This window comes from Trifolium pratense, linkage group LG7 (genome assembly GCF_020283565.1).
Source record: "Trifolium pratense cultivar HEN17-A07 linkage group LG7, ARS_RC_1.1, whole genome shotgun sequence".
NCBI lineage: Eukaryota > Viridiplantae > Streptophyta > Magnoliopsida > Fabales > Fabaceae > Trifolium > Trifolium pratense.
Window position 1 is genome coordinate 20,935,195 of NC_060065.1, and position 25,329 is coordinate 20,960,523.

General features: G+C 35.6%; 2 protein-coding genes across 4 annotated transcripts; one reads left to right on the forward strand and one right to left on the reverse strand.

The window, feature by feature from the left end:
• The first annotated feature begins 10,954 nt into the window (after positions 1–10,954).
• Positions 10,955–22,299, forward strand: LOC123900015. 3 transcript variants are annotated; one of them, XR_006805786.1, is made up of 2 exons: positions 10,955–11,163; positions 17,911–18,009. XR_006805786.1 is itself a non-coding variant. In XM_045951300.1 (2 exons), the coding sequence occupies exons 1-2, from the start codon at positions 10,986–10,988 to the stop codon at positions 22,115–22,117; spliced, it is 534 nt and encodes a 177-aa protein (XP_045807256.1). In that variant the 5' UTR covers positions 10,955–10,985; the 3' UTR covers positions 22,118–22,299. The 3 variants fall into 3 exon arrangements, 1 of the variants encoding a protein (XP_045807256.1); XR_006805785.1 differs by lacking the exon at positions 17,911–18,009 and adding an exon at positions 14,262–15,064; XM_045951300.1 differs by lacking the exon at positions 17,911–18,009 and adding an exon at positions 21,762–22,299.
• Positions 22,300–22,441: 142 nt separating this feature from the next.
• On the reverse strand, positions 22,442–23,699 carry LOC123900014. The gene is made up of 2 exons (XM_045951299.1): positions 23,071–23,699; positions 22,442–22,772 (listed from the first exon to the last, which is right to left on the reverse strand). Exons 1-2 carry the CDS (start codon positions 23,598–23,600, stop codon positions 22,769–22,771), a joined length of 534 nt encoding a protein of 177 aa, XP_045807255.1. The 5' UTR covers positions 23,601–23,699; the 3' UTR covers positions 22,442–22,768.
• Between the last annotated feature and the right edge of the window lie 1,630 nt (positions 23,700–25,329).

Sequence of the window (25,329 nt, forward strand, 5' to 3'; positions counted from 1 at the left end):
TAGAAAATCAGTCAGGAGTGAAAATGTTTTAGCGGAAGCTGTTAAGAAAAGGGCACGAAATTCGTCGGGGGGTGACGAGTCGTCTAAAATGTATTACATTGACCGCATGCCTAGTTTTATGCACCCCTATATTGAAGCTATTACTAATGTCAAGGGTGACGGTAACTGCGGATACCATGTCATTGCCTTGGACAGCAGAAATAACGAACACGATTTCCAGTTAATTAAGGATGACATGCTTAATGAGCTGAGGTTGCATGAGGATGATTATTTGAATTTATATGGGGATGACAAACGTTTGGCTTATATAACAGAAGCACTGTTACCGTCTAAGAGAAACACTAGGCGCGGTGGTGTTGCATTGATGGAAAAATGGTTCACGTTCCCGGATATGGGACACGTCGCAGCTTCTATTTTAAATAGAGTTGTGGTAAATCTCACAAAACATGGAGATTGTCTGACATATTTCCCTCTGCGTGGCAGCCCACCGGAAGACCCTTCTTCCTAGATTGTTTGCTTTGGTTCGATTCCCGGTCATTATTTCCACGTGAAGTTGCAAGATGGATGTCCAATACCTCAGACCTGTCCTGCATGGAGGAACCATTGTTCTCCAGAAGCTGCTGCGTGGGAGTCATATTTTTTGGACCGGCAGACCAGATTTGAAGAACTCGAGAAAGCTGAAATACGCGACAACAAGACGAAGATCGGAGTTGGTTCTAATTTTGATGATCCGCTGGTGCTTTAAATTATTATGGTTGTGTATTTTATTTTAGTTACTTTGACGCCTTTTTCGTATGGATATTGATTAAATTTTGATGTAGTTTTTTGGATGTCCATGTTTTGGCTATGTAATTGAATATTTTCATTTAAATTTACCGGACGTTAAGTTTTTCGATAGAGTGTTTTCATATATTTCAACCATTCAAAACAGGGGGTTTAGTTTCTGTCAGTTTCTGCCATAAATCTCGCAGTGCTCGCTATATAGAGGGCGAGTTTAACCTTTGTTCGCCACACAGCCAGCGAGAGTACGTCTTGTTCGCTTGGTAAGAGGCGAACAGAGTTGCGTTCGCCGCACATGAGGCGAAAGTCTCGTCAGAATCAGTTATGCAGAAAGTTAAATAAAGGCATTACAGTAAGGTAAAATGAATAAATTTTTGTTTTCCATTAATTAGACAAAAAAAGTACATTGATTCGCAGAGTACATCCAGCCTTTGTGTCTCAAAATAAATAAAATTTAGGTCCTCAAATTGGGCGAAATCTCCACCTACTTGCACCTGAGCCGGACCTATATTGTTTCCTCGTCACCATTTTGCCTTTCAAATCCTCAGTATTTGCATGTGTGACAGGAAACAAATTTAATAGTACTTACCGAAGTCCCAAATCAGAACCATGGGACAGTCCCATTTGTGTCCACTAAAGTCCCAACTGCGGAGATCCAGGGATCAACTAGGTAGTACGATTTTATGGGCCTATACCTCTTACAGAACACCAGGGCCATTCCAAAATTTATGTTGTACAACCTAGTGAGCACGACGGCCATGCCAAAATTTAGGCTGTATAACACAAAAATTATGGAGCAGAACGTGAGGGCGCCGCCTGGAGACCCTACTGTAAGCATGGTAGTACCTGTTTCGGTTAGTCATATCATTTTTAATTTGGACGCAAAAAGTCCACCGTCGACTAGCATATAATTTTCAATTAGTGATAAAACAACACCGATAAAAATGATATGACTAACCGACAACGGACTTTGCGGCCGTTACCACACAACTAAAATTAAAACTAAAACTAAAACAAGTAAAAAAAATTAACATAGAAGAAGAAGGAGAAGGGAAAGAAGGAGTGGTGTGAAATTGTTTTCACACAAAACCCTCCCTTTTATAGAAAATTTGATGCACTCCCATTGGTTCTTGCTATGTCACAACCTTTCACGCAGCCAATCACGTTGTGCCATGTGGCACAACGTTTTGACTGAGTGGGGGGTGAAATTCAGCTGCCGACATCGCTCGCCCCATACATGGCGAGAAAACACCGTCCATTTGCTCGCCTCATACATGGCGAGAGGTGTTTTGAGCAAATCTGCATTTTTACACACTCGCCCCACACGTAACGAGAGGGGTATTGTGGGATTATAAGGGGGTGACTGAGTGTGCCGGGGGTGCGAAAAGTAGGACTCTTGGTTTTATCACTATGGGCTTGGGCTTGGACTGGACTTGATAATAAGTTTTTCTTTACACCCCCACCACAAATTCTTGTGTCTTCTCATTTAAGAGTATATGTAGACATTTCACACCTCAAACAATTTTGTTTTCTTCTATCAGATCCATTATTAGAGTTTATGATCTATACCGAAAAATCTATCTTTGCTACTACACAACAAATCTAGTCAATCAAATTATCTTGAACAAGATATATCTTATTCGTGCAAAAATTCATACGCCAACAATGTTTGGTTTGGATTGATCAAGAGTCTCGGTCATAACTAAAAACATATAATAACATATCACACCCATCTTTTGGAAGAGAAGAATGATTTAGGGAATTTTTTATTGCCATCTTTAATTTTCTTTGTGATGCATTCACGAAGATCAATTTCATCATGTGATTTATGCATATGGACAGTCAATGTGCTGAGTTTGGATCTGCGTCAGTCTCCTTATGCTCCACCTTTCCAGTTCCTTGAATAGATCATTGACGTGTTGGAAAACTAAACAATGAAAAAGGTCCATATTTAGAAAAGTGTTTTCCAAGAGCTTGATTATCAGTATAAAATGTACCGAGTTTTAACTGTGCACAAACGCTCCTTGTCAGGAACAATGGATATTTACATGTTGTTACCATTCCTACATCAAAGAACGCTACTCTGCACATAGACGCACCTTAACTGTCACATATAGACATGTTTTTGCTTCTTTTTTTTGAAACAGGCATGTGGAATATATTGCGGGGTTAAGTGGAATCCATTTTATAATGTTGAATGAGTTTTATGGATATTTAGAAAATATAACATAATTTTTTAAATAATTAAGTATAAAACAATATAAAATACTAAGCGGAGTCCATTTAAAGAATCTAAATGAGTAAATGGATGTAGGAGCTCAAAGTTTTCCATATTTCTGACTCCAAATAACATCTTTGTCACCTCTCCATCTCTCCTTCACATGACTTCCACTCGCTCTCTGCCTTCCTCACTGCCTCACTGTCCGATAGGAGTGTAAGCGGATCAGAAAAATTCAATTGAATCGATGATCCAATCCAAATTGAAAAAAAAAAACCGATTTTTTGGTTCGGAACAAAAACCGAACCGAACCAAGTGAAAACCAATGTGGTTTTGTTTGGTTCTCGGTTCCGTTTTCAGATCCATTTGGTTGAACTGAACCAAACCGATTTATATGATATACGTTACAGTAATTTTTTAAATTTTAGGCAGTCCAACTCAACTACATTTGTCGCAAGTACCTTTAAAAAAAATCTCACTACATCTGCTTTCACTGAAAACCCTCATTTAGAAACACACCTTCATCACGGATTCACAGTCGCGTATCAAACCTTAAGTCTTGTTGTTTAGGGGCTGATTGTGTTTATCCCCCTTTGTGCTTTGTATTGTTTTTTCCTTAGTTTACTTTTACTTCTCTTATGCTTCTTGTTTGGAGATATCTTGAATGGATTTTGCCATTAAAAAAAGCATGAAATACATCGGGAAAAAATACGATGCAAAACCGATCAAAGTATCCGAACAAAACCAACGAATTTAGTTCGGACACATTTTTGAAAAACAATGAAAACCGAACCAATCGATGGTTCATTGGTTCGAACATCGGATTCACTCAAAACCGAACCAAAATCGGTCCAATTACACACGTACTATCCGTACGATGTCTCCAATTTGCTGTTATTTTCCCCTTTTTTCAGATTGAAGATTGTTTGAAATCTTACTGATCCAGTCTCTATATCTCGTTTTGCCCCTTTGGCTCTCTTGCTTAGTATCCCATTCCAAGATCTTATTGAAAGAGCCACAACTTCTTCAAATTCAATAGCAAAAGATATTCATCGGGCTACTCAATCTTCTCTCTTTCACTCTGCCTTGTAAACTGAGAGGTTAGGTACCCAAGATCAATGATTTTGCTTTCAATCTTTAAACTTCCCATACCTGAAGAACTTGCTTCCAGAGTCAGGCTTTTAGACTCTCCGTAGGTTTCGCATGGAGAGCAATCAATAAGCACTCGCTCATCTTGTCCGAAAAAATCAATTTTATTGTGTAATTGTAGGATTCAATTTTAAGCATCAGATGTTGGAAGGAAGCTTTAATAGGTGGAGAAAGTGTTTAAGTATTTGAGAGAGGATATGAAACTTGTTGGAAGGGAATGCTACTTATATTATTGAGTGTTTGTAATTTTTGGCTTAATACAAACTCAAGTTCATCACCTCTATTTATACTAGTGGCATCCCTAAATCAATGACTAGGATTTTGCCACCACAAAGTTGATCTAATGGCTATAAACTACTCTCTAGAATTTTCCCTACTATTCTACATAAATCTTAACTTATCCTTATTTTCTAGAGAGCTCTATGGATTTCTCTAGAATAAGCTTCTAGAAATTGGACTTACTACATTACAAATTTGGGCTTAAAACTCACAAGGCCCAAAACTAACAAACCCAAAATCAATTTACATATTCAACACCCCCCCTTAAACTTGATTTTGCTACTCCAAGTAAATATCTTAACTTGACAAAGTGTTCACGCTTGAGAGGCTTGGTGAAGATATCAGCTACTTGGTCATCTGTCTTCACGTACTCCAACTTCACATCATTGTTAGAGACACACTCTCTAATATAGTGATAGCGTGTATCAATGTGCTTACTTCGATCATGGAAGACTGGGTTCTTTGCCAAAGCTATTGCTGACTTATTGTCTACGAATATCTTGGTTGGCTCCTTTTGCGGCAGACTTAACTCCTTTAATAGGTTTCTCAACCAGATTGCATGACAAACACATGAAGTGGCCGCCACGTACTCCGCCTCACATGTGGAAAGAGTGACAATCGGTTGTTTCTTTGACATCCATGTGAAAGCTGTGTTTCCAATGTAGAAAACAAAGCCGCTTGTGCTTTTTCGGTCATCCATGTCTCCTCCCCAATCACTATCGCTATATCCAACGAGCTTGTAATAATCAGAAACAGAGTAGTACAAGCCTAAGTTTGTTGTACCTTTGATGTAGCGAAGAATCCTCTTTGCTGCCTTCAGATGAGTTGTTGTTGGATGCTCCATGTATCGACTTACAACTCCGACCGCATACAAGATGTCAGGCCTCGTGCATGTTAAATATCGTAAGCTTCCAACCAAGCTCATAAAGAGTGATGGATCCACTGTTTCACCTTCCTCGTGCTTTGATAGCTTGATTCCACATTCCATGGGCGTGCTAACTGGGTTTGCATCATCCATCTTGAACTTCTTGAGTACCTCCTTAGCATAACCTTCCTGAGTGATTAGGATTCCATGATCCTCTTGTTTCACTTCAATACCGAGATAGTAAGACATTAATCCAATGTCGGTCATCTCGAACTCCTTTGTCATCTCTTTCTTGAACCCTTCAAACATGGTTGGATTGTTCCCCGTGAAGATCAAGTCATCTACATATAAGCACACAATCAAAATATCTCCGCCTTGCACTTTGATATAAAGTGCGTGCTCATATGGGCATTTGATGAAGTTCTTATCTTGGAAATACTTGTCAATTCGAGCATTCCAAGCTCTTGGGGCCTGTTTCAACCCGTAGAGTGCCTTCTTTAGCTTCAAGACTTTTTCTTCTTCTCCCTTGACTTCGTAGCCTTGTGGTTGCTCAATGTAGACTTCTTCGTCAAGGACCCCATTTAAGAAGGCTGACTTGACATCCATTTGATGTATCTTCCACTTGTTTTGAGCTGCCAATGAAATGATTAGTCTAACAGTTTCTAATCGAGCAACTGGAGCGAATACCTCGTCATAGTCGATGCCGGCTCTTTGACTGTATCCTTTTGCCACCAATCTTGCCTTGTATCTTTCAACTTCTCCTTTGGAGTTTTTCTTTGCTTTATACACCCACTTTACACCTATCGCCTTGTGCCCTTTTGGAAGTGAGACCAACTCCCATGTTTCATTCTTCTTTATCGCCTTGATCTCTTCGTCCATGGCAGTTCTCCAAGTCTTCTTCTCAAATGCTTCTTGGAAATTCATGGGCTCGCAATCCGCAAATAGACAAAAAAGAGTAAGATTGTCTTGTTTTTCGGTTACCTCGTAAATCTCTTGCAAACTTCTAAAGTGAGGAGTCTTTTCGCTAGAGCTTTCTCCTTCTTCAGAACTCGGAGTTGGTGAAGCCGGAGGGGTAGCAGGATCTACTCTTGGTTCCTCTGGTTCCACATCATCTTCTTCAAATTGTGGAAAGAAGTTGTAGTCCGCATTACTTGTTTTCCAATCCCACTCTCCTTCTTCATCGAAAACGACATTTCGACTAATGATAGTCTTCCTCGTATCAGGATTATAGAGCTTATAGCCTTTGGAGTTGGCGTCGTAACCAATGAAGATGTACTTTTCACTTTTGTCATCCAGTTTGCTTCTTTTCTCGTCCGGTATATGAGCGTGAGCTATGCTTCCAAAGACTCTTAGATGGGAAATTCCAGGCTTTCTTCCACTCCATGCTTCTTGTGGTGTTTTTCCCAACACGCTTCTTGTCGGAGAACGGTTTGATAGATAAACAGCGCACGCAACAGCTTCTGCCCACAGTTCCTTTGGTAGTCTCTTGCTTTTTAGCATGCTCCTCGCCATCTCAAGGATTGTCCTGTTCTTTCTCTCTGCTACTCCATTTTGTTGGGGGGATCTTGGTACCGTCAGTTGTCGTCGAATGCCATTGTCTTCACAATACTTAAGGAATTCATTTGAAGTAAACTCTCCTCCTCGGTCGGATCTTATTGCTTTAATCACGAGACCACTTTCCTTCTCAACCAGGGCTTTAAACTTTTTGAAGTTTTCAAACACTTCTGATTTCTCCTTCAAAAAGTACACCCATGTTTTTCTTGAAAAATCGTCAATAAAGAGAAGGAAGTAGTTACTCTTACCGAGTGATCTTGGCTTGATCGGACCGCACACATCTGTATGTATGAGCTCCAATGGCTTTTGCGCTCTTGAGCTCGACTCCTTAGGGAAGCTCATTTTGAACTGCTTTCCAAGTAAACATCCTTCACATACTTGATTGGGGTGGTTGATGTAAGGCAACCCTCTGACCATTTCTTTCTTAGAGAGCAACTCTAATCCTCCAAAATTAAGATGCCCAAATCGAAGATGCCAAAGCCACGACTCTTCTTTGTAGCACATTTTGAGACATTGCGCAACATCATTTTGTATGTTGAGCACGAACATTCTATTTCTTGACATTGACACCTTAGCAATGAACTTGTTTGAATGATCTCTTATAGAAAGGTTATTATTCTTCAATTGAATGTCATAACCTTTCTCTAAGAGTTGTCCTAGACTCAAGATGTTGCTCTTCATGTTTGGCACATAGTAAACATTGGAAATAAATGGATGATCCCCATTTTTCAAACGGATGAGAACGTTTCCTTTACCTTTCACTGCTACTTTTGATTCATCTCCAAAAGCCACGTTCCCGTTCACTGATTCGTCTAACTCTACGAACATGCTTCTTCGCCCACACATATGGTTGCTTGCACCGCTATCAAGGTACCATTGATTATCTCCACCTCTTTCATTATCTTTGTGTGCCAACAACAATGTTCCATCTTCTTGGTTTATTTCTTCAACATAGTTGGCCTTCTCTTCAACTCTATGATTTCCAAAAGCTCTACATTCGAAAGCATAATGCCCAAACTTCTCACAATTATAGCATTTAACCCGTGACTTATCGTACCTTGGTTTTGGAGATCCTCTCCCACGACCTCTTGATGAGATTTCTCCTCTTTGGTTGTTGTCATCATTAGGTCTCCAACCTCGTCCGCCTCCATATCCACGACCACGTCCACGTTCTCGAGCGCCACCTCGTCTTTGGTTGCTCCGACCATGTTCTTCTCTAGGTGAATCGAGTCGTGTCTTGAGTACTTGCTCCTCGATATCTTCCTTCTTCTTCTTCTTTTCCTCATAAGCTTGCAACGACCCAAGAAGTTGCTCCATTGTCATGTCCTCCAAATCTTTTGTCTCTTCGATGACAGTGACAATATGCTCAAACTTTGGATCTACCGATCTAAGAACTTTCTCCATGATTCTTACATCATCATACTTCTCTCCGTTTCTTTTTAGATTATTAGTAACCGTCAAAACTCTTGAGAAGTAATCAGAGATAAGTTCACCTTCTTTCATATGCAAAGCTTCAAACTCTCCTCTTAGTGTTTGAAGACGTACCTTCTTTACTTGATCGGCTCCCTTGTAAGAAGTTCGAAGTTTCTCCCATGCTTCTTTAGCCGTCGTTGCTCCGGAGACCTTCTCGAACGTGTCTTCATCTAATCCTTGATAGATTAGACAGAGAGCCTTCTTGTCTCTCTTCCTTGAGTCTCTCAAACTATCCTTTTGAGTTTGAGATAGAGTACCTTCATTCTCCGGGATTACAAGGCCTTTCTCGACTATCTCCCACACGTCGTGTGCGCCAAGGAGAGCCACCATTCTCAGACTCCAATTGTCGTAGTTGCTCTTTGTGAGCATCGGGACTTGAAGAGGAACACCATTATTCGCCATCTTTAGGAGGACCTTCAAGCTCTTGATACCACTTTGTTGGAAGGAAGCTTTAATAGGTGGAGAAAGTGTTTAAGTATTTGAGAGAGGATATGAAACTTGTTGGAAGGGAATGCTACTTATATTATTGAGTGTTTGTAATTTTTTTTTTGCTTGATTTACAAATGATGACCTCTCCCCTATTTATAGTCTTCAAGGGAGAGTTCTACATACTCCTAGAGACTCTTCTACATACTTCTAAGAGAGAGTTCTACATAATTCTATGAGAGAGTTCTACACACTTCTCTCTACTACTACATATTATAACTTCTACTAGTTATTTCTACATATCTCTAGAACATTCTTTAGACTTACTACTTATTACTAAGTTTGGGCTTAAAATTCCTAAGGCCCAAAATTAACAAACCCAAAATCAATTTACATATTCAACATCAGAAGCTTTGCAGTGTTAGGTTGTAACTTAAAATGAGAAAACAAAAACGAGAAAGAGAACTCGTCAACAAAAACAACTATTTAAGAAACTGGAAAACTAGAACATAAGGAAACTTTGTTGTGCTCTAGCAGAGCAAGCTTTTACAGAAAACTCTATCCTTTCAAAAAAGTTGAATAAATGACAAAAGGTGGAAACGTTACATGTTAAAAGACCATGGCTGCTATAATTTTGCCCAATTTAAACATAAAATAAGAGAAAAATTATCAATTTACCCCTAGATGCTCAGAGACCACTGTTATTATGGGTAAATATACACATACCGAATGCAATATTTTCCTTGTTGTGGCTAAATTTCCTGTTAGAAGTTTCCAAACAACGTAAGGGCAGGCACTGCGCAGCTTCTAAAGTCTTGAAGTTTCTATCTGCAGTTTTTCCAAATCAAATTATGAGTGGAAGACAAGGAAACAAGAAAACAGAAATTCAATATAAATATTTCAAATTACTACATGTTGATACATGCATATCGAATATAAGTTATACGAGTAAGAAATTCAGGGTAGGTATCAATATCTCCATTTTGAGTGAATTCGATGTCCTAAACAATGAACGCTCAATTGGTTAGGTTTGGTTCGGTTTTTCTTGTTTTTCAAAAATGAATTCGAACCAAACTAGTCGGTTTGGTTCGGATACTTTGATCGGTTTTACATCGTATTTTTTTCCGATGTATTCCATGCTTTTTTTCTTTCTTAGAATGACAAAATTTATTCAAGCAATTTCCAAACAATAAGTACAAGAAAAGCAAAATCAAATTAAGGAAAAACAATACAAAACACCAAGATATTTTGTTATATTTACAATCTATCAGACCTCAAAAAACATGTATACAATTTAATCAAATGAAAACAAAAGAAAAGTGTTGTAGATAGTGATCAAATGTAATCATAGGAAGGTATGTGATGCCATATAATTTAAGAGTTTCATAACTACACATTTGGAAATACAATTAGATTTAAGTAGAGTAAATCGAATAAACAGTGGAGTGAATCTCAGTTTTTTAATTCAATGATAACTAGTATTCTAGAGTTAGTTAAATCTTCTGAATTTAGTTTCTTTTTAAAAATATGAGATTAGTTATACCAATAGAATATTTGTTTCATAGTTAAAGATGAGAGCAAATCGAAAGAGTAAATTGAAGAGAAAGATGCAACAAATCGAAGAGTAACTTCTCTCCGAACGATTACTTCTCTTTGATTTGAAGGGCATCTTGTCTGTGATGAAGGTGAGGACGAAGAGAAGTACGCGGATGTGAATGTGTGTTTCTATATTAGAGTTTTTAGTGAAGACAGAAATATATTGAGATTTTTTTAAAGGTATTTGGGTCAAATGCAGTTGGATTGAACTGCTTAAAATTTAAAAATTAACATATACCCTATATATCGGTTTGGTTCGTTCAATCCAATGGATCTTAAAACGGATCTGAGAACCGAACCAAACCACATCGGTTTTCAATTGGTTTGATCCGGTTTTTGATCCGAACCAAAAAAAATTGTTTTTTTTCGGTTTGGATTGGATCATCGGTTCAATTGAATTTTTCTGATCCGCTTACACCCCTAAGTACGTGTGACATATATATATATATATGTTATTTTTCGTCTATTTTGTCAACCAAAATTTCACAATATGAACCGGTATTAAAAACGGAAAACACTTAAAAAACAAAAAATATAATAAAAAAATGCAACAACTATTTAAAAAATCATCAAATTATAGGATTAAAAACATATCTAACACATAAATAAATAAATAAATAAATAATACTCCGAAGAGTAGTATTAATGGTGTCCGAAGAGAAGAAAGAACCTTCCTTTGTTCCTTCTCAGATGATCCAACAACTCAAATCACACTCAAACCTTCTTTCTCTATTATGGGTTTTGCTCAATTTTTCTAACAACCTGGACTTTAAATTTTCTTCATCATCATGCAAACTCCCGTGCTGGATCCGCAAGATCAGAGGTTATTTCAACTACCCTTTTATTAAATTTTTCATTTTTAACTGTTTCATGTATTTAATATAATTTAATTTAATTGGTTTTGCTTTTTTTATTTTTTATTTTTTATTTTTATTTTTATTTTTATATAGTTTGATTTTGTTACTCATACAGTTCAGTAATTAAACAATATTGTGTTATGTTCCTCTTTCATGTTTATAATGATGTTTTTGTTCTTTTAACAAAAAAAAAATGATGTTTTTGTTCTGTGAGTGATTTTCCATAAGTATTGATGTGGGGTGATTTATTTTTTTCATCTATTTCATTTTTAATTTAATTGGTTTTGCTGTTATTTTTTTTTTTTTATATAGTTTGATTTTGTTACTCATTCATATAGTTCAGTTCAGTAATCAAACAATATTGTGTTATGTCCCTCTTTCATTTTTATAATGATGTTTTTGTTATGTGAGTGAGTGATTTTCCATAAGTATATTTGGGATGATTTATTTATTTACTTTTGAATTGAGAATCAATTGAATATTGTGTTGTCAAATAGCGGCTATAGTGTAGCGGAATTTGAACAAATTATATTATTCTCTGATATGCTATTTAGTACTAAGTGTTGTCAAATTGCGGCGAGCCAATAATGGTGCTATAGTGCTACAGCATAACGGAAATTGAACAAATAATATAGTTGGATTGAACTGCTTAAAATTTAAAAATTAATATATTCGTTTTAATGAAAAAAAAATTTTGTTTACAATAAACTGAGATCGAACACATGACCTATAATATACTACCCAAACTCCTCACCATTAAACCAAACTTAGTGGCTAATGAAAAATGTTTTAATTATAAAAGGTTTTAACGGTGTTTAACGATGACTAATTTTAGGCTAAAATATATTTTCAGTTTTTTATAGCATGTTTTGATTTTCGTCTCTGTAAAATAAAATCAAATATTTCATCTTTACAAAAAAAATTCTCTGTTTTTAGTCCTTAAAGGATGAAATTTTGATATATTTTTTTTCAATAATATAAACTTATATAGAGGGATCTTATAAATAACAATTGCCTTACTACATAACAAGGGTAATTTTAGCGCACACAAGTCGCGCAAATCTAATATCTAACGACATTAAATGTCGTGCCATTTAGCATTACTGGTTCTTAATGACTTTATAATTTACTTAAAAACTCTATAATTATGTTAAAAAATTGGAACAATAGTATGTGAAATTTGCTCTTCAGACCCCCTAAACATGCCAAAGGCCCCATTAAAATCCAAAAATACTCTTAGATTTTGCTATAGTTGTGTTTGGTTTCTAGGAACCAAAATACCTTTGGGTTGTAGAAACCAAAATAACTTTGGTTTTTAGAAAGCGAAATAGCCTAACTTTGGTTTCTAATGCCGAAAGTGTACACCACAGGATGACATTAATCTGGCAAAATTACATCTGTTCGGTTTCTATAACCCAAACTCGCTTATGTTTGGTTTCTACAACCCAAACTCGCTTATATTCAGTTTCTACAGCCCAAAATAATATAGTTTGATCCGTATTTACCGAATATGTATTTTCCTCAATCATATCTTGCAGCCAACATAGTTTTTTATAGGAAAAATACCATGTAACGTCAATTCGGTTTCTACAACCCGAATTTATTATGGCGTGGTTTCTAGAAACCTAACCTGTATGGAAGAATGTCAGACAGTAGAAGAGATGATTGCTCTTCTAAATATTCTTCTTCACAACTAATTAACTCAAACACCAGCCTCTCAATAATCTAAAACGAAAATAATTTGAATTGAGATACAAAAAGCAAACATAAGTGACTTACACCACAACATACCATTAACCTCCTAAACAACACAAGCCAAAATAACATCAGTTTGGTTTCTACAACCCAAACTCGCTTGTGTTTGGTTTCTATAAACCAAACTCGCTTATGTTTGATTTCTACAGACCAAAATAACATCAATTTGGTTTCTACAACCCAAACTCGCTTATGTTTGGTTTCTACAACCCAAACTCGCTTATGTTTGGTTTCTACAAACCAAACTCGCTTATGTTCGGTTTCCCCAACCCAAAGTAGCATGAAACGTCAATTCGGTTTCTACAACCCGAATTTATTATGGTTTGATTTCTAGAAACCAAACCTATATGTAAGAGTATTTTTGTCACGTTGGGGGACCTCAGGAGCAAAATTCATAGTATGTTGGTTCCTAGTCCACTTATAATTTACTTAAAAACTCTATAATTATGTAAAATATTTTCTAATCCCACCCCCATTGAAACGAAACCCCGGTCAGTATCTTAAAAAAAATATTAGTGTACACATGGAAACTAACACCTGGCTTATTCAAAGCATTAAAAACTATCGCATATAAAATAGAGTTCTACTTTTCGCACCCCTTGAGTGCCTCTGTCACTCTCTGAAAACTCTAGTTTACCTTTCTCGCTACGTGTAGGGCGAACTTGTAAAATTGCAAAAAAAACTGGAACACCTATGCTCGCTTTATAGGATGTGTGTGTGTAAAATTGCAAAAAAACTGTAAAACCTATGCTCGCTTTATTGAATGCGAGTGTGTAACATTATAAAAATTGGAATACCACAGTTCGCTTTCTATGATGCGAGTGTGTAAAATTGCAAAAACTGAAACACTACTATTCGCTTTCTATGATGCGAGTGTGTAAAATTGGAAAACTATTCTAGATGGAGAAAAAAAAAGTGCTCGCTTTATTGAATGCAAACTTTTTTTTTCATGATTTTTTTATTTTATTTTTTGGGGGGTGAACACATTGAGTATACACACTCACCATCATTAATGGGAGATAGTGAATGTGGATAGAGATCAAAGTTTGCACTAGAATATGTGGATAGTGCAAACCTTGAGGGGAGGGGAGGTAATATTTTAATTTTTTTGGGTTTGGTTCAATTTTTAGGAGGGGATATGAGGGGAGGGGAGGTAAGCAGAATCCCTCCTAAACTCAATTTTTGCTTCCCCCAAATTGGGCGGATTTGGAGGGGAGGGAAGCTTATTTAAAATTTATTAAACTGACAAAATTATCCTCAATATATTTTAGAATTCCAATATTATCCTTATTACCATTTTTATTATTAGGTCTTTGTTGTTTGTATTGCCTATACTCCTTGTCTACCTCTGTTTGTACCTGTGGTGCCGTTGTTGCTCATCAAGTATGTATCTGGATCTAATTCACATTGAGGAGATGATCTATACTCTCGGTAACGCGGTATTGTCTCAGATGCCAAACTAAAACAAAACAAAAGGCAGGACCGTTGATGCAAATGTGGCAACATAAAACTGAATAAACGAACTAGACATGTTACAATTCAAATAAGGAATGTGATACAGGCAACCTTGCATTACGTAGGAATGTGATCATCTCCATAAAGCTTAAGATAACACCGTTGAATCTAATTCACACAAGTTTTATTATTAGAAATAATATTATTTTATCCCACTTCCAAATTATGAGAAGATGGTGACACTTTATGGACCCAATGGCGATGAATCATCAGATTTATTATTAGAAATAATATTATTTTGTCCCAATGAAATGATTGAAATGAAAGAGTCAATGAATATGGTTGCTGAGGCACTACGAGAAGGAAATGAAATAATGAGAGAACGTCAAAAATATGATCTGCCTCCAATTTCTGGTGAAGAAACATGGAATTTAATAGAGGGTTGCGGGTGTGAGGCAGCGTCATTGCCTGAGATATATTGTGCTGTCATGAACGATGTTAACAAACTTAGAATGATTCTCCAATGTCCACTTGAAGCACGCAAAGCTGTGATAATGCAACTGGTCTTTGGTTCATCTAATTAATCATCCTATAACGGTGTTATGATGTTTATGAATATTTTATTTGCATTTTAATATGTTTTTTAATATTTGGAACACTTGTTTGAACATTTACGAATATTTTGGAGGTTGTACGATGTACTTTGTTTGAATATTTCCTTCCGTGTTTTATTGAATCAAAGTTTTGGTTTTAATGTCTATGTAGTGAATTTCTTGGTGTGGTAGTGAGTTTCGTGCATGTGATATTTTTTTTCTTTGAAAAGTATGTGTTATTTGTTTTGATGTAATAATAAAGAGATATTAGTTTTAAAAATATGAGTGTTATAAGATTTTAAGGGTAAAAAAGAAAATTGCTTTTAAAATACCTCCCCTCCCCTTGTGAACCAAACATATATTTAATTAAAATACCTCACCTCCCCTCCTCTCCCCTCTTTTGAACCAAACACATATGTAATTAAAAAAATTTCCTCCCCTCCCCTTCCCTCTATAAAAATACCTCACCTCCCCTCCCCCTATTTTGAACCAAACAGACCCTGGATTTGTGGAGGGGAGGTGAGGGAATATTTTAAATTTTTGTGTTTGGTTCAAATTTTATGAGGGGATAGAAGGGGAGGGGAGGTGAGCAAAATCCCTCCTAAACTCACTTTTTGCTTTCCCCCAAATTGGAGGGATTTGGAGGGGAGGGGAGGTGAGGAGAGATAAATTATCATAACTTTAATTACTTTGACATAATTAACCTCATAATTATTTCAAAATACCAAAATTATCCTTTTAAAATTTAATATTAGATCACACTAAATTTTTTGTTTATGTTTGATTTCTATTTTTTCATTGCCAACATACTGTTGCTTACTTGTTTTTATTAGATGCGAACGTACTGTATATTATTTTATGTGTTCCATTTTAGTCTAATATACTTTTGCCAACTTGCTAAATTATATATTTTTTTTTACGAGATATGCTAATATACTTTTTTTATTAAGAGTGTCCAAAATCATGATTTATATTTTCTTTTGATTTTTATTCTTATTTACCAAATATATTATTAAAATTTTGTATTCAATTATTTATAAATAGTTTTTAAATTATGAGATTATTGTAATATTATAAGGATAAAAAAACTAAATTAATTTTGAAATCCCTCCCCTCCCCTTGTGAACCAAACACATATTTAATCAAAATCTCTTACCTCCCCTCCCCTTCCCTCGTTTGAACCAAACACACACTTAATTAAAATTTCTCCTCTCCTCATCCCTCCCCTCCCCTCCCCTCTATTAAAATCCCTCACCTCCCCTCCCTTCCGTTGAACCAAACAGACACTAATGTATATTGGCCACAATTTTGCATCCCTAAACCCTAAACCCCTCGCATCTCTTTTTGACCTCCCAAAACTTCCCAAAATTTCGGGTTCTATTTCCCGAAAAAATTTTAGTGCAAATTTTACTGAAAACTTACTGACATTTGCACTAAAAAATAATCGGGTTCTATTACCTGAAAATTTTGGGAGGTAAAAAAGATGCGGGGGTGGGAAAAGAAACAATCGCTAAATTGCCCCAATAACTTTTTTTTGGAAAAGCAAAGGAATTTATTGAAATGGAAAAAAGCACAAGTGCTAAAACAACACAAGCAAGTCAGATACAAAGAGCACCAAAAGATGCAGTCCCAACCTATAGCAGTGATCTATGAAGCCCCGATACTCCAAAAACGGTAAAGTATCGTATCTGATACGTGTCCGATACCGATACTCGTTCGATACTCTCCGATATTCGTATCGGAGAGTATCGGAAAATTTATTATTATTTTTAAATAGAAAAATGACCGATACTTTCCGATACTTGTATCGGAGAAGTATCAGACAATTAATATTATTTTTTATTTAAAAAATGACTGATATATGTCAGATACTTCTCCGAGCAATTAATGTTCTTTGATAATGGAAACGGAGAATATGATACTAATACAATCATTGTTTCCTCTTAAGTAGTGAATGTTAGAGTATGATATTCTTTATGGATAACCAATTATGACATTTTTGGATAATACTTAACTATATATATATATGGTCACTTGTTTGCTCATTTTGAGTAATTTAAATGTTAATTTATTATCATTATCGATTTTAATTATATTTATATATTATGAATTTATATATTTAATTTTAAATTTAATTTTTAAATAACGTATTGCGGCCGTATCGTATCGGGAATTTTAAAAAATTTTCCGTATCAGTATTATATCGTATCAGTATCGTATCACGTATCGGGGCTTCATAGGCAGTGATCCAAGTAAGACTAAAAAAAAACACCAATTCAAACAGCTCACGAGCACAAAACTCTGATCCATAACCATAACAGCTATACAGCTCAAGAAATACACATGGACCAGAATTAGCTAAGATACACCAAAAGCATGAAAGTCCAACACAAACAAAACATGACAGCTGCATATCAGGAAAATAATGCGCCCAATACAGCTTATCTTTCACTCTAAAAACCACACAAACTCAACAGACACCTCAATGTAGCAGCAAAACATTGCTAAAATATTGCAACTCAAGATCTCGTGTCATGTCACTAAAGCGCCTAAACATGAGACAACAGAAAAACAGAATGTTTCTGACCCAAGCCAAAATGGACAATGACCTTATGCTTCTCAACATGGTTTTCATATGGAATTAAATTAATTCAAGACATTAAGATGGATCTATTAAATTACAGAAATAATCATAACTACTAATTTTCTTTTTTAACTTAATTTTTTAATATTCGCTTCAAAGTAAGAGAAGTATCGAGACGATACAAGTACTACGAAGATAAGGCAAAACAAGTTTAACTAACACCTTGAATTGGGGTTGAAAATTAACATTATGTGACGCTGTATCCATACAATCAACTTCTTTATGAGTTACTGATTCCGAACCCTAACGGCCCGTTTGGTGTGCAGGATAGGATAGAGACAAGATAGTATAAGAAGCTGGATAAGGACAGGATATGATAGTGGCAGGATAAACACATATCTTGTCATGTGTTTGGTGCACGCAGGATAAGCATTCATTTCAATAAAACAAATTAGCGCTAAATACTTGGAAAACTAAATTTGTTGTTTTTTTGTACACAATATATTCAATTTTTTGGAAAGAGAAAGTGTGCGCAAAAAAAATAAATATACTATCATGTTGCTAACCCAGCTTAAACTAAGGATTAAAATCAAGGTTCTCAGAACCGGACCGGTCATCAAACCCGCGAGTTCACCGGTTCAAGGTTCAACCGGTCGGACCGATACAACCGGTGGTCGGACCGTTTTTAATTAAATATATATTTTAATTAATATATTAATAATAACTCAAGATTTTTTAGCTTTTACACATATAAATGGCTGGACCTTTTATTCTTTATGTGAGCTATTTCATGTGTGGGTGTTTTTCTAGATTGTTTCTCATCCCACCACCCGCATCTCTTTTTCACCCCCCAACACCCCCCAAAATTAGCCTTAGCTATGGGGGGTGTTTGGGTTGTGAAAAAGAGATGCGGGGAGTGGGATGAGAAACAGACGTTTTTCTAGTGTTATTGTTGGTCCAAGCCCACTTGTCCTCCTAACCCTAAAATGCTAGTAATGAAAACAAGAAACAAATCTTTCTCAAAACAAACATAGCAGCCACCACTCCTCCATATTCTCTCAAGTCTCATCTTCGATTTCTTTCTAGATTCTCTCAATACTCATCTCTAATTTCTTTGATTGATAAAATGTGTTCATCTATGTTTATTTATTATTATTCTTCTTTTGGCACTATGTTTATGTACATAATAAAATCTCATCTAATAATATTCACCCACCATGGTTAACCGTCTAAAACTTTAAAATTCAATAAAATGGATATTTCATCCCTCTAATCTATGCTCTTACTAAAAAGTATTATACAAGAAGATGAAGTTGAAGAATTTCACTATTTTGTAGAAACTGTGGTGAAAACAAAGGTCATCTTTTGTTTTGTTTTTCCTTTTGTGTGTTTCTTTTTTATTTTGGGTGTTTTAATTTTTTTTTTAAATCGGAAAATGTAAAAATAATTAGACCACCAAACCGGATAGACCGGCTGGTTCACCGGTTTTTCCCGGTTTTTCTCCGATTCAGACGGGTTTTCCCTGGTTCTCTTGCAGAACGGTTCTAGCCCCTAACCGGACCGGACATGGGTCCGGTTCGCGGTTCGACCAGTTCGACCAGCCGGTCCGGTTTTAACAATCTTGATTAAAATAACAAAGAGCCAACAAGATAGGATTAATAATAGGTTAAATTTATCCTTTCCTATTGGTGCATCAAACAACAGATAACAATAGGATAGGTTAATTTTATGCTATCCTGTCTCCTTATCCTGCGCACCAAACGGACCCTAAATCGATACCTCATTCACATTTCAACAAACAACCAATTCTTGGGTGATTCAAATCCCAATCCTGCTATGGTGTTGTCTCCAATCCCTACAAAGGTGGATGTTGTAATCACTTACAATGTGTGGCGTATTGACGCTTTGATTGGAAATTCCTCAGGTGAGATTACAACTTTTGTATGTTGGAAGAAGAATAGTGTTTATCCGGATCACCAACAGGCGGAAGCTGTAGTAGTGGCCATTTACAGGCTCCATTTCACCCAGAAAGTGGTAATTTGTAAGGCAATGAACCATTGTATGATTAGAAGAAAATATTTTGTTGGAATTTCATCTTCCAGTTTATCACATTTCCCTTATAACATTTAGAACCATGGAACATGATAAAGTCATATTAAGAAATTTAATTTCTGAATCTCCGGCATTAAAAAATCTACTTAAATGATGCCATAATTTCAAAGAATATTAGTATACCTCTAGAAAAACATTAACATGTTAAGGAAGATTTCAGCAGAGAAAAAATCAAAGGTCATTAGACGGTTTACCTTATAAGAAAGTAGTTAATTTGTTTGACTACACCAAGAGTTTTCCAGTCCCTTGGATTTTAAAAAAGTGATACTTATCTTCTGCCCAGCAGTTCTACATATTGCCTTAATTTTTCAGCAAATGTTTCCCCCAGCATTTCTCCACGAAGCAATTCAGAGTCTAAATTCATCAATTTAGCATTTTAATTTACAACAGTGCCAATATCTCATTCTTCAGCAATATCCAGCAGCAGACATACTCTGTAGGCTTAGAAAATATTGATATGGTTTAAAAGAGTTGCACATTGATTTATTAATTTGAATGACTGAACACGCATTAAAACTCAACTCCTTGGTTGCGTGACAGTATACACTATACACGCCTATCCGCATCATCACTGTCAAATAGTACTACAATTTCAAATCATTTTATACTACAAATTTAGGATCTAGAAATAAGCACGCAGTTTTCACGCAGTAACACAAATCTTAATTGTTGATTTAAGATTGGATGGTACAAATCTAAAATAAAATTTTATAAGCAAATTGATCTCAGCCATTCGTAATAGATCGGACGGACGGCCCACATGGTTAATACAGTAATGAGGGCTTTAAGAACCCAGACAAAAATGCAAACACCTATATCTGATATTGAAAGGATTCCCCCTTCCATATTCCTATGATGTGATGAACCAAGTGCCCTCATAGCCCCACTATGAAAAATACTCACCAGTGGAATAATAACACACAAAACTAGGGAAGAAAACAGTATCTTTATTAGAAAAAACTAGGGATTGAAAGAATTGTTAGGATTTTGTACTTGAGAGGTACCATATAAGATAGAGCAACATCGATACCAAACAAATACACAATACAATCACAACTCCAAACCATTTGTGCTATCATATATGAATTTTGCAGAAAATTTCATTTAAAAGATTCTCGTCAAATCAGTATTGCCTATGTTTGTATAAAAAGTAAATCAAAAAGTTACACTTCCTAAATATAAAAAAGAAAGAAATTTTTCTTTAAAAAAATCAAACAGGAAGAGAGAAAGAGGTGCGGAGTGCGAATTGACATGGATTCCCAGGAATCCAAGATGAAGAGGCACTGCAACTAGACCTCACATAAACATAGACATTGGGAAGAGACAGTTGGAGAGTGAAGTGGTGAGGCATCGACTAGTAAGGCTAAAAGGCAGAGGGTTTTACAATTTGATTGGCTTTAGAGTCCTATACCGCCAGGAAGATGGCAGGCTGTTTTCCTTTTGGTATTACCAACAGAACACGTGTTCCTATGCGTATCTTAGCATTGTGCACGGAATTAATCCCCATTTTGGATAACATCTGAAAACAATCTACTGTAATAGATAGTAGTATCTGATCTTACACTTTCATCAGGGATTTTTGACCTAGTCCTGATGGTATTTCACCACCCAAGGAATTAGAACTCGAGTTCCTATAAAATCAATATACATTACCACAGTTTGATCTTGTGGACAAGATCAATATTAGAGGGGGTGGTAAAGACATGGTATATGATGTTGTTTGGTTTCAATCTTTGATGACTAAGATGCTTCACAATGAGGGAAATATTAGTAAGAACAAGTTTGCTGAAATTGAAACATTGGCAAACACTAAGCATAAGAAGAATATTAGGTTATGGGTGTGGCTACAACTCTAATAATAATAAGCTCTTGGTCGATGAATATATCACAAGTGAGAACATGTCTGATACATTGAGTGGCAAAGAAAACTTGTTGGGTTGGCATTATAATTGTTGCACACCCATTGTTATCTATATGGTTGAGGTACTTGTTTATTTGCATCATAATTCTGTCCTACCTATTGTTCATAACATGTCTAACAAAGTGCTTAGTGGAGTGTTTGAAGGTAAAGTAGCAGGTACTGGAGCTGCCAAAATTGTTTCCTTTGCAAGCAAAGTGGTAGTATTCATGAATGTTACTAGGGAATCTTATGGCTATATTGCACTAGTGAGGTGGAGGAAAAGGAAAAAGTGGGATCCAGGTTGGAATTTGAATATGTGTATACCATGTTGGTCCTCCAAGTTCAAGCAATGGGATCTGGGTAAAATTTATGCTATGAGCAATTCTTACAACCTTGAGGACAACTTTGATTTTAATGGGGGGAGTAATGTTATGATTCAAAATAGCGCATGTGTCAATACTCGTAGCAAAATGGAATTAGTTGAGGGAACGAGAGAAATGACAAATAATCCACACTTTTAGGAGTGATAAGAAACAAGATAAATGCTAAAGGAATATTCCCTTGGGACTTAGCATAAAAAGAGTGAGAATTGGAAATCATTAGCATTGAAGAATTATGATGAAAGTCTCAACTTCCTCCCTTTGGCATTCTTCGGAATGATTTCTTCTTAATATTGTTCTAAGATCTACCTTATTTCCCCCTTCCATAAATTGTATCGTACTTTGGTTTACTTGTGTTAATCTTTGATCATGAATATAGAGTTCATTATTCTCTAAATTAGTTCATTTATCATTCTCCAAAATCCCAAACCCTTAAAGAAACCTCTTAAAAATAGCAACCTAATTTGCAATTCACCTTAGTTTTTGTTCTGTTCCACATATGCAGCAATTTCTTGCAGTGTATATGCAGAGCTAAGTAATTCTGCTAAGGAACATAACCCTCAGCTTACAATTGATCACACGAGTTTGAATAGTGCGCTGATAACATAACACCTGGTACCATGCTTATATGGTTGCCATGTCATATTTAATTTTTACATCAAATTTTATTAGTTCTTAACGTAAAAACATAATCAAAAAATTTAAATAAGATAAAATAAGAAATGAAAATTAGGTGATGAGAAAAAATGGAGCTCTTCTTCATCCGGATCTCTTAATTTCAAGTTCAAACTTCTACCTAAAATATTTAAAAACAAGCATCATGTTATTGAGAATAAAACCAACATCACTTTCACTTACATTGTTCTCAAAACCCTTCAAAATTTCAGAAAGTTGATGTTCATTATGATCACATGAATCAAAAGCAGTAGAATAAAAAGAAAACAGCCTGATTACGAAAGCAGTAGAAACTTACTAGTTTCAATAGAAATTGAAGAGCAGTGGAATAAAAAGAATTCCTCAAAAACTAAACAGTAAATTACGAAAGGAAACAAACATGTATGTTTAATCAAGGATAAACTTAACTAAAAACATACGTTTGATTCAATAGATTCCGGACTTGAGAAACCTCGTTAATCCTCTGCTTGACTCGAACCAACATATCATCTTTGTTGTATTTTTGATCAGTGAGCCACTGAATCCAGATTCCTAACACTTCTTCTTGGGCCATGGGTTGTTGTTTCGAATTTTCTAGATTTTTCCTAGTATCTAGGAATTTATCAACATCATCTAATTCATCTAACCAAGAACCTTCAAACGACGAAGCCCTTAGCTTATTCACAAGACCTTGCAAACGAGTGCGTTCATACAACAATACGGTGTAAGGAGTTCCATAATCCAAAAGACATAATAGTTGATTGAGATAGTAATATCCTAGGTTCCTCATTAATAAGTCACGCTGCACATAAGCATTACGGATTTTTCTTTCATTAGGGTTGGCGTGTATGAAATCCACTATTCTGTCTGCATTTTCTTTTGTCATTAAACTCAAATCAACTCCATACTCTTCGTAGAGACAATTTCGGCGGATTTGTTCCTCCGTCATGGTGACATTTGTTGCAGCCATGGTTTACAGAATTAGGGATTTTGTTTATCAGGGTTTCTGAAACCGAGTTGCGGATGCCTCTATATTGGGCGGTCCAAAAAGTTATGGTTTGGTTTTATCACTATGGGCTTGGACTTGGTAATAGGTTTTTCTTTACCCCCCCCCCCCCCCCCCCCCCCCCTCTCACCCCACCACAAATTCTTGTGTTTTCTCATTTATGGCCTTATGGGTATCTGTGTGAGCGGATCCTCTCCCATTTCCTCATGTCAAATCTTATCCCTTTATTAAACAATAAGATAAAAGATCTTGCTAACGGGTGTCCTCGGGGCACTTTTAAGCATTCTATTTAGAGTAATTTTTATTCAAAAAATTAAACATTACGCAAGGGTTTGACTTGAAACATGACATGAAATTGGACCTCTAAAACAACTCTGTCATGGCAACTTCAGCACTTCGAAGTTTGGTGCTCAAGCAAGATACATTCATGATCTTGGTACCGTTATAAAGATGGCATAATCCTCTACAACTTTCATGTTGAGAATTTGTCCTGAATCAATTGGGATTATGTAGAAAACTGGCCAACAAAATTCAAAGTTGTGACTGTTTGACACTTAGAAAAAATTCGGAGTGTTTTTGACAATTTTACAATTTGACACCTCAACTTTGGAACTTCGTATCTTCCAATCTCCATGACCTCTTGGTTTAATATTTCTACAATAATGAAGTATGCCATGTCACCTTCAAATAGGTCCCTCCAGCATGAAAAAGGATTGCTTGAATTGATCACAAATTGTCCATAAAGTCATGCAATTGGTAAGCTCAAAACTCTTAGAAAAAATTCTAAGTGTTTGAGAATTTCAAATTTAATGAGACCTTGACTTTCCACTTTTATTTCTTCCACTTCAAGAAACCTTTTGGCCTCAAATGTTCGTCAACTTGTAGTATCAAATGCCCTCTTTAAGATCAGCTATCAAGCATCTCAAATGAATTTGTTGATTGCTCAAAATTGTCTTGTAAAATTGCGTCGATGGCCATTAAAATCTGTACTTAGAAAATATTTCAAAAATCATTTCTTACCAAAGAAACAAACACAACAAGATATCTTTTTGTATTTTTTTGTTAGTGATGCATAGAATGTAATGATGAAAATATGAGGTGGGATCTTAGGTCAAAAATTGGGGTATGACATGTGTATATATATATATATATATATATATATATATATATATATATATATATATATATATATATATATATATATATATATATATATATATATATATATATATATAGGAGTGCTAGCAACACACTCTTTAACAAATACACTCTAACACACTCTCTTCTATTGGTTAAAATTTATATGGGTCCCATAAAAATTATATGGGTCCACATTTTTTTATGAGACCCATGTGAATTTCAACCAATAAAAGAGAGTGTGTTGGAGTGTGTTTATTAAAGAGTGTGTTGCTAGCATTATTCATATATATATATATATATATATATATATATATATATATATATATATATATATATATATATATAGGGGAGGGATCAAATTACACCGGTGTAACATTTGAGTAATGTTACACCGCTCAATAACGCTTCAACGAATACAAATTTTACAAAATCCACCGTTGGATTGAAAGTTTATATCATTTAGATCATTCATGTTCAATTTTACAAAAATCTAAAATCGTTTGATATGTTATTGAGACCGATCAAGATTAACGCTTTATGTGTTTTTATTGAA

Coding starts and splice junctions, on each gene's coding strand:
- LOC123900015 (XM_045951300.1), top strand. CDS start 10,986: ATGGTGTCCGAAGAGAAGAAAGAACCTTCCTTTGTTCCTTCTCAGATG. Junction 11,164..21,761: donor CTGGATCCGCAAGATCAGAG/GTTATTTCAACT, acceptor GAGTGTTTGAAG/GTAAAGTAGCAGGTACTGGA.
- LOC123900014 (XM_045951299.1), bottom strand. CDS start 23,600: ATGGCTGCAACAAATGTCACCATGACGGAGGAACAAATCCGCCGAAAT.